Source organism: Pristiophorus japonicus, chromosome 9 (genome assembly GCF_044704955.1).
Source record: "Pristiophorus japonicus isolate sPriJap1 chromosome 9, sPriJap1.hap1, whole genome shotgun sequence".
In the NCBI taxonomy this organism is placed as follows: domain Eukaryota; kingdom Metazoa; phylum Chordata; class Chondrichthyes; family Pristiophoridae; genus Pristiophorus; species Pristiophorus japonicus.
Window position 1 is genome coordinate 226,244,439 of NC_091985.1, and position 10,390 is coordinate 226,254,828.

General features: G+C 45.9%; 1 protein-coding gene across 1 annotated transcript; it reads left to right on the plus strand.

Annotated features, from left to right (window-relative positions):
* Window positions 1-600: 600 nt before the first annotated feature.
* LOC139273821 (zinc finger protein 214-like) lies at window positions 601-4,910 on the plus strand. Its single transcript, XM_070890902.1, has 2 exons — window positions 601-699; window positions 3,526-4,910. Exon 2 carries the CDS (start codon window positions 4,027-4,029, stop codon window positions 4,639-4,641), a length of 615 nt encoding a protein of 204 aa, XP_070747003.1. The 5' UTR covers window positions 601-699; window positions 3,526-4,026; the 3' UTR covers window positions 4,642-4,910.
* Window positions 4,911-10,390: the final 5,480 nt, after the last annotated feature.

Genomic DNA, 10,390 nt, shown 5'->3' on the forward strand with positions numbered 1-10,390 from the left:
GGTTTGTGCCCTCCCCTGGTGCCAGGCTCGGTACACGGCCATCCTGTGGGCTCGGTGCCCTCCCTGGTGCCAGGCTCGGTACACGGCCATCCTGTGGGCTCGGTGCCCTCCCCTGGTGCCAGGCTCGGTACACGGCCATCCTGTGGGGTTTGTGCCCTCCCCTGGTGCCAGGCTCGGTACACGGCCATCCTGTGGGGTTTGTGCCCTCCCCTGGTGCCAGGCTCGGTACACGCCATCCTGTGGGCTCGGTGCTCTCCACACCAGTCTACATGACGTCACACAGACTGCGTTGCCAGGGTTACTGATGTCACACAGCTCGCGTTGCTGGAGTACTGACGTCACACACCCCTTCTTGCCGGGTTGCCGACATCTGCAGCTCGCGCTTCCGGCTGAAAGCGAACGGCGGCGCGGGTTCAAATCGCAGTCGCGTGACGGGAAGCGAGCCCACCTCCAACTGTGGTAGTGGGCGGGGTAAATGGCAAAACCAGGACGGCGATTGGCGGCGGGCCTGTCAATCAGGGAAATCAGCCATTTGGAGGGGCGGACGCTGAGGCGGCACTGCGCATGTCCAGGATCGCGGAAGTCGACCGTTGGCGAAGAGAAACAAGATGGCGGAAAGTGAGCGGAGCTGAGCGGGACCGAGGGGATCGGCGGCTGGGGGAGAGTGTCCGGGGAGACAGAAGAAGCCGGAGGCAAAGGGTGAGTGTCCCGGGGGGAAGAGGGGGCTGAAACATAGAAAATAGGTGTAGGAGTAGGCCATTCGGCCCTTCCAGCCTGCACCGCCATTCAATAAGATCATGTCTGATCATTCCCTCAGTACCCCATTCCTGCTTTCTCTCCATATCCCTTGATCCCTTTAACCGGAAGGTCCATATCTAACTCCCGCTTGAATATATCCAATGAACTGGCATCAACAACTCTCTGTGGTAGGGAATTCCACAGGTTAACAACTCTCTGAGTTAAGAAGTTTCTCCTCATCTCGGTCCTAAATGGCCTATCCCTTATCCTAAGACTATGTCCCCTGGTTCTGGACTTTCCCAACATCGGGAAAATTCTTCCCGCATCTAACCTGTTCAGTCCCGTCAGAATCTTAAATGTTTCTATGAGAGCCCCTCTCATCCTTCTAAACTCCAGTGAATAAAGGCCCAGTCGATCCAGTCTCTCCTCATATGTCAGTCCAGCTATCCTGGGAATTGAGGGAGTGAACCTTCGCTGCACTCCCTCAATAGCAAGAACGTCCTTCCTCAGATTAGGAGACCAAAACTGAACACAGTATTCAAGGTGTGGCCTCACCAAGGCCCTGGTGAGGCCACAACTGCAGTAAGACCTCCCTGCTCCTATACTCAAATCCTCTCGCTATGAAGGCCAACATACCATTTGCCTTCTTCACCGCCTGCTGTACCTGCATGCCAACTTTCAATGACTGATGTACCATGACACCCAGGTCTCGTTGCATCTCCCCTTTTCCTAATCTGTCACCATTCAGATAATCTGCCTTCCTGTTTTTGCCACCAAAGTGGGTAACTTCACATTTATCTACATTATACTGCATCTGCCATGCATTTGCCCACTTACCTAACCTGTCCAAGTCACCCAGCAGCTTCTTAGCGTCCTCCTCTCAGCTCACACTGCCCCCCAGCTTAGTGTCATCTGCAAACTTGGAGATATTACATTCAATTCCTTCGTCTCAATCATTAATGTATATTGTAAATAGCTGGGGTCCCAGCACTGCACCTTGTGGTACCCCACTAGTCACTGCCTGTCATTCTGAAAAGGACCCGTTTATTCCTACTCTTTGCTTCCTGTCTGCCAACCAGTTCTCTAACCACGTCAATACATTACCCCCAATACCATGTGCTTTAATTTTGCACACTAATCTTTTGTGTGGGACCTTGTCAAAAGCCTTTTGAAAGTCCAAATACATCACATCCACTGCTTCTCCCTTGTCCACTCTACTAGTTACATCCTCAAAATTCCAGAAGATTTGTCAAGCATGAATTCCCTTTCATAAATCCATGCTGACTTGGACTGATCCTGTCACTGCTTTCCAAATGCGCTGCTATAACATCTTTAATAATTGATTCCAACATTTTCCCCACTACCGATGTCAAACAAACTGGTCTATAATTTCCTGTTTTCCCTCTCCCTTTTTTAAAAAAGTGGGGTTACATTAGCTACCCTCCAATCCATAAGAACTGATCCAGAATCTATAGAATGTTGGAAAATGACCACCAATGATCCACTATTTCTAGAGCCACTTCCTTAACTACTCTGGGATGCAGACTATCAGACCCTGAGGATTTAATGGCCTTCAATCCCATTAATGACCCTAACCACAATTTCCTGACTAAAAAGGATGTCCTTCAGTTCTTCCTTCTCGCTAGACCCTCGGTCCCCTAGTATTTCCAGAAGGTTATTTGTGTCTTTCTTAGTGAAGACGGAACCAAAGTATTTGTTCAATTGGTATGCCATTTCTTTGTTCCCCATTATAAATTCACCTGAGTCTGACTGCAAGGGACTGACATTTGTCTTCACTAATCTTTTTCTCTTCACATATCTATAGAAGCTTTTGCAGTCAGTTTTTATGTTCCCTGCAAGTTTACTCTCGTACTCTATTTTCCCCCTCCTAATTAAACCCTTTGTCCTCCTCTGCTGAATTCTAAATTTCTCCCAGTCCTCAGGTTTGCTGCTTCTTCTGGCCAAATTATATGCCTCTTCCTCGGATTTAACACGATCCTTAATTTTCCTTGTTGGCCACGATTGAGCCACCTTCCCTGTTTTATCTTGTAACACTGCTGTGAAGCGCCTTGGGATGTTTTACTACGTTAAAAGCAATTTATAAATAAAAGTTGTTAATAAAAGGACAGCTGCAAGTTTGTGCGCCACCACCAAGATTCATCGAGACGTAGAGCGCATGTGTGGCCATCTTCAGTGTCCCACTGAACCCAGTCAGAGTCAGCACCTTCAGGGGAGGAGAGGGAGGGGAACCAGTGAGTGTAGAACTGAGCCCAGCCCGAGTCAGCACCTTCAGGGGCGGAGAGGGAGGGAAACCAGTGAGTGTAGAACTGAACCCAGCCCGAGTCAGCACTTCCAGGGAGGAGAGGGAGGGGAACCAGTGAGTGTAGAACTGAACCCAGCCCGAGTCAGCACTTCCAGGGAGGAGAGGGAGGGGAACCAGTGAGTGTAGAACTGAACCCAGCCCGAGTCAGCACCTTCAGGGGAGGAGAGGGAGGGGAACCAGTGAGTGTAGAACTGAACCCAGCCCGAGTCAGCACCTTCAGGGAGGAAGGGAGGGGAACCAGTGAGTGTAGAACTGATCCCAGACAGAGTTGCTGGTGAAAACTGGGAGTGGAGGACACGCTGTCTTCAGACGTGCGATGTGTTTGAATTTCAGGACAGGGAGGACGGGGATTTACAGCTTTGGAGGAACAAGAGAGGAAAGAATGTTCCATAGAATCAAGAATTGTTGGTTCTGAATTTCTGTCCTGTACTTGAAGCAATGATTTTTATAAACTCCTTTTGCAGGGTATTAGAAGGGCAGGATTGAGAAACTCAAACCAAACATCACATCAAGATCTGGCAAACACGTGATTCCTCAGCACCTGAATATCATCGGCCTTTGAATGTGGAAGGAGAAACATTTGTCTGTTCTGTCTGTGGGAACAGATTTCAAACATCAGTGTGACTGGAAAAGCACCGAGACACACACACACCCGAGTGAGAGTGTTCCAGTGCACTGCCTGTGGGAAGAGCTTTAACCAGTTACACAGCCTGAAAAAACATCGCACCATTCACAGCGGGGAGATACCGTACACGTGTTCTGTGTGTGGACGAGGCTTCAACTGATCGTCCAACCTGGAGAGACACAAGGCCACCCGCACCACGAAGAAACCGTGGGAATGTGGGAACTGTGAGAAGAGATTCAGATCCCCGTCTGAGCTGGAAAGACATCGACACAGTCACAATGCGAAGAGGCTGCTCACCTGCTCCGTGTGTGGGGATCGATTCACTCGGTCAAGCGAACTGATGGGACACCAGCGAGTTCACACCGGATTGAGACCATACACCTGCCCCGTGTGTGGGGAGGGATTCACGTGTTATTCCAACCTTCTAACTCACCAGCAAATTCACACTGGGAACAGGCTGTTCACCTGCTCTGAGTGTGGGGAAGGATTCGCTCGGTCATCCCAACTGCTGGTACACCAGCGCGTTCACACTAGGGAGCAGCTGTTCACCTGCTCAGAGTGTGGGGAGGAATTCGCTCGGTCATCCCAACTGCTGGCACACCAGCGAGTTCACACTGGGGAGAGATCATTCACCTGCTCTGAGTGTGGGAAGGGATTCACTACCTCATCCCAGCTACTGGTACACCAGCGAGTTCACACTGGGGAGAGGCCGTTCACCTGCTCCACCTGTGGGAAGGGATTTACTCAGTCATCCTACCTGTTGGTACACCAGCGTATTCACACTGGGGAGAAACCATTTATCTGCTCCGTGTGTGGGAAGGGATTCACTACCTCATCCGACCTGCGGACACACCAGCGAGTTCACACTGGGGAGAGGCCATTCATCTGCTCCGTCTGTGGGAAGGGATTCACTCAGTCATCCAGCCGGCTGAGACATCAGCGAGTTCACAAGTGATTGCAGGGTTTGGATTCTGCTGTTACCCCAGACTGAATCGTCTCCATTCTGACAGTTGGGGTTGTTTCCGCTGATATTGATGACCCCAAAAACTGGGCTGGAGTTTAATATTCTGGATATTTGACCAATTAATCAACGGGTAAAAATAATGCTGATTGTGCTTGTATGTGTACTTAACTGTTTAATGGGATTTCTTCAAATACTGAAAGCTGCAACAAATGGAGCTAAACTTTGTTGAACCATTGATAATAAAATGAATTGAATCTGCAGATTGGTTTGGGATTTCTCTGGGATGGAGCCGGACATGATGTGCCTTGAAATACCGCCGGTGTCCAGTAGATGACGCTGTCCCTCCAACTAATTCTGACTGAAGAATGTGACTGCCCCCTAGAGCAAGAGTAATGTGGGCAACTAGGGGTCAGACACTGAACATACTGCACCCCACAGGGACATCACACACATGGCCCTCTCCCTGGGGCAGCTCCGGGTCAGACATTGCACCCCACAGGGACATCACACACTGCTCACTCCCTGGGGCAGCTCAGAAATTGGAGTGGGAAAGGAAGGATCCAGTTGTTGTGAACCATGTAGCAACATAGAAACAAAGAAAATAGGTGCAGGAGCAGACCATTCGTCCCCTCGATCCTGCACCGCCATTCAATATGATCATGGCTGATCATGCAATCCCAGTACCCCACCCCAGCCTTCTCTTCATACTCCATGATCCCTTTAGCCATAAGGGCCACATCTCACTCCCTTTTGAATATGTCCAACGAACTGGACTCAACAACTTCCTGTGGCAGAGAATTCCACAGGTTCACAACTCTCTGGGTGAAACAGTTTCTCCTCATCTTGGTCCTATATGGCTTATCCCTTATCCTTAGACTGTGACCCCTGGTTCTGGACTTCACCAACATCGGGAACATTCTACCTGCATATAACGTGTCCAGTCCGTCAGAATTTTATATGTTTCTATGAAATCCCCTCTCATTCTTCTAAATTCCAGTGAGTAAAAGCCTAGCCGATCCAGTCTTTCCTCATATGTCAGTCCTGCCATCCCGGGCATCAGTCTGGTGACCCTTCGCTGCACTCCCTCAATAGCAAGCACGTCTTTCCTCAGATTAGGAGACCAAAACTGCACACAATTCTCAAGGTGTAGTCTCACCAAGGCCCTGTACAACTCTACTCCTATACTCAAATCCCCTTGCTATGAAGGCCCGTGACCCGTGTTTAACCTCAACTCTCATTAACCCCATTTTTTTTCTGTTGATTCTGCAATTGTCAGCATCTTGACACTTCTTTAGCTATTTTCCCATGATTCCCTATCTCCATCCCTCTGCCACATTCATAATCCTTCTGCACACATTCTCAGCTGTACCTGCATGCCTATCTTCAATGACTGTTGTACCATGACACCCAGGTCTCTTTGCATCTCCTTTTACTAATCCCACCATTCAGATAATCGGCCACCTGTTTTTGCCACTAAAGTGGATAACCTCACATTTATCCACACAATATTGCATCTTCCATGCATTTGCCCATTCACCTAACCTGTCCAAGTCCCCCTGCAGCCTCTTAGCATCTCCTCACAGCTCGCACTGCCACCCGGCTTAGTGTCATCTGCAAACTTGGAGATATTGCACTCAATTCCTTCATCTAAATCATTAATGTATATTGTAAATAACTGGGATCCCAGCATTGAACCCTGCGGCACCCCACTAGTCACTGCCTGCCATTCTGAAAAGGACCCGTTTATTCACACTCTTTGCTTCCTGTCTGCCAACCAGTTCTCTATCAACGTCAATACATTACCCCCAATACCATGTGCCTTAATTTTGCACACCAAGCTCTTGTGTGGGACCTTGTCAATGACATGGGTAGAACTAGGAATGAGGTTCAGCTGTAAGAGATGGAGGAGTTGGGGTCCAAAAGGAAAAAGCTGAACCTCAAAGGTAATAATCTCTGGATTGTTACCTGAGCCGCACACCAACTGATATAGGGATAAGCAGATTAAAACACTAAATGCATAGCTCAAAGAGTGGTATGGGAGGCAGGGGTTTTGCTTTATGGGCAATGGCACCGGTACTGGGCAAAGAGGGAGCTGTTTCGTTGGGACGGGTTCCACTTGAACTGAGCAGGAACCAGAGTCCTGGGGAATCGAATAACTAGGGCAGTACACGGGGCTTTAAACTAATGAAGCTGGGGAGATCCAGGAAAGTACAGCACAGTTTATAAACAGAGAAAAAGCAACAAGAGACATGCCAAGGCTCTAGAGCAGAGCAGAGTTTTGGGTAAAAATAAGCAGAGTGGGTCAGGAAGCGATAGAGGTAATAGGGCATTACTGACTAAGGAGACATCAAGGAAAAATAGGAAAAAAGTCAAAGCTAAAGGCACTATGTCTGAATACATGAAGTATTCAATAAAATAAAATAATAGCACAGATAAAAATTAATAGGTTTGATCTAATAGACATTGTGGAGACGTGGTTGCAAAGTGACCATGGTTGGGAGCTAAATATTCCAGGATACATAACTTTTAGAAGAGGTAGTAAAATGGAAAAGGAAAAGGGGTAGCCCTGATAATAAAGGATAGGATAAAAGATCTTGACTCGTAAAATCAAGAAGTAGAATCGGTTTGGGTGAAGCTAAGAAACAGCAAGGGGCAGAAAACATTGGTGGGAGTTGTTTATAGGCCCCCAAACCACAGTGGTAATGTAGGGCACAGTATAACTCAGGAAATTAGAGGTGCTTGTAACAAAGGTAATACAATAATCATGGGTGACTTTAATCTGCATATAGACTGGGCAAACCAAATTTGCAGTAATAGTGTGGAGGACGAATTCATGGAAGGTATACAAGATGGTTTTCTAGATCAGTATGTTGAGGAACCAACTAGAGAACAGGTTATTTTAGATCTAGTATTATGCAATAAGAAAGGGTTAATTAATAACCTTATATTAAAGGGGCCCTTAAGGAAGAGTGACCATAATAAGATAGCATGTTACATTAAGTTTGAAAGTGATTTAGTTAAATCTGAAACTAGGGTCTTAAATCTAAACAAAGGAAACTATGTAGGTATGAGGGGAGAGTTGGCTAAGGTAGATTGGGAAACTCTATTAAAAGGTTTGATGGTAGAAAAGCAATGGCTAGCATTTAAATAATTAATACATAATTTACAAGGCCTTAAAACATACATTCCTTTAAGGCACATAAAGCCTACAGGAACAGTGGTCCAACCATTGCCAACAAAAGAAGTTAAAGATAGTATTAGATGAAAGGAAGAGGCTTATAATGTTGCCAAAAGGAGCAGTAAGCCTGGGGGATTGGGAAGACTTTAGAATTCAGCAAAGGAGGACCAAGACATTAATAAAGAAAGGGAAAGTAGAATATGAGGGTAAACTAGCGAGAGACAAAATACCAGACTGCAAAAAGCTTCTATAAGGTATGTAAAAAGGAAAAGTTTAGTAAAAGTAAATGTGTTTCCTCTTTAGGCTAAGACAGGAGAAATTATAATGGGAAACAAGGAAATGGCAGAGAAATGAAACGCATATTTTGTGTCTGTCTTCACGGAAGAAGATGCAAAAAAATTGCCGGAAGTACTGGATGACCCAGAGTCTAGTGAGAATGAGGAACTGAAAGAAATTATTAGTCAAAAAATGGTACTGGAGAAATTAATGGGACTGAAAGACAATATATCCCCTGGACCTGATAGCCTACATCCTAGGGTATTGAGAAAGGTAGCTATAGAAATAATAGATGCATTGGTTGTCATCTTCCAAAATTCCATAGATTCAAGAACTATTCCCGTGGTTTGGAAGGTAGCAAATGTAACTGGGCTATTTAAGAAAGGAGGGAGAGAGAAAACGGGGAATTACGGACCAGTTAGCCTGACATCAGTAGTAGGGAAAATGCTCTATTCTATTATTAACCACATGGTAACAGGCACTTAGAGAATAATAAGATATGTCAGAGTCAACACGGCTTTATGAAAGGAAATCATGTTTGACAAACATGAGGTTGTAACTAGTAGAATAGATAAGGAGGAACCAATGGATGTGGTGTATTTGGATTTTCAGAAGGCATTCGATAAGGTGCCACACGAGGTTATTAAACAAAATGAAGGCTCATGGGATTGGGGTAATATACTAGCATGGGTTGAGGATTTGTTAACGGACAGAAAACAGGGAGTAGGAATAAATGGTTCATTTTCAGGTTGGCAGGTTATAACTGGTGGGGTACCACAAGGATCAGTGCTTGGGCCTCAGCAATTCACAATATATATCTGATTTGGATGAGAAGACCAAATGTTATATATCCAAGTTTGCTGATGATACAAAGCTAGGTTGGAATGAAAGTTGTGAGGAGGGTACAAATAGGCTTCAAGGGGATATAGACAGGTTAAGTGAGTGGGCAAGCATCATAGAATCATAGAACTTTACAGCATGGAAGGAGACCATTTCAGCCAATTGTGTCCAGCTATCTAGCCTAATCCCACTTTCCATCTGTTGGTCTGTAGCCCTGTAGGTTGCGGCACTTTAAGTGCACGTCCAAGTATCTTTTAAATGTAGTGAGGGTTCCTGACACTGCAACCCTTTCAGGCAGTGAGTTCCAGAGTTCCAGACCCCCACCACCCTCTTGGTGAAGAAATGTCCCTTATCTCCTCTAAACCTCCCCCCAATTACTTTAAATCTATGCCCCCTGGTTGTTGACCCCTCTGCCAAGGAAAACAAGTCATTCCTATCCACTCTATCCAGGCCCCTCCTAATGTTATACACCTCAATCAGGTCTCCCCTTAACCTCCTCTGTTCCAAAGAAAACAGACCCGGCTTCTATATTCTTTCCTCATAGACAAAATTCTCCAGTCCAGACAACAATCTTGTAAATCTCCTCTGCACCCTTTCCAGTGCAATCATATCTTTCCTGTAATGCGGTGACCAGAACTGCAAACAGTACTCCAGCTGCGGCCTAACGAGTGTTTTATACAGTTCAAGCATAACCTCCTTGCTCCTGTATTCCATGCCTCGACTTATAAATGCAAGTATTCCATATACCTTCTTAACCACCTTATCAACCTGGCCTACTACCTTCAGGATTCTGTGGACCTGCACTCCAAGGTCCCTTTGTTCCTCTACACTTTTCAGTGTCCTACCATTTAATGTGTATTCCCTTGTCTTGTTAGACCTCCCCAAATGCATTACCTCACACTTATCCAGATTGAATTCCATTTGCCACTGTTCCACCCACCTGACCAGTACATTGATATCTTCCTGGAATCTGCAGCTTTCTTCTTCATTATCAACCACACAGCCTATTTTAGTGTCATCTGCAAATATCTTAATCATTTCAGTCCAAGTCATTGATATATATTGATAAGAACATGGCAAATGGAATATAATGTGGAGAAATGTGAATTTATCCACTTTGGTATGAAACATAGAAAAGTAGAGTATTTTTTAAATGGTGAGATTGAGAAATGTTGGTGTTCAGAGGGACCTGGATGTCCTTGTACATGATACACTCAAAGTTAACATGCAGGTACAGCAAGCAATTAATAAAGCATGTTGGCCTTTATTACTAGAGGATTTGAGTATAAGTGTAGAGACATCTTACTGCAATTATATAGGGCCCTGGTGAGATCGCACCTGGAGTATTGTGGACAGTCTAGGTCTCATCTAAGGAAGGATATACTTGCCATAGAGGGGATGCAACAAAAGTTCACGAGACAGATTCCTGGGATGTGGGGATCATCC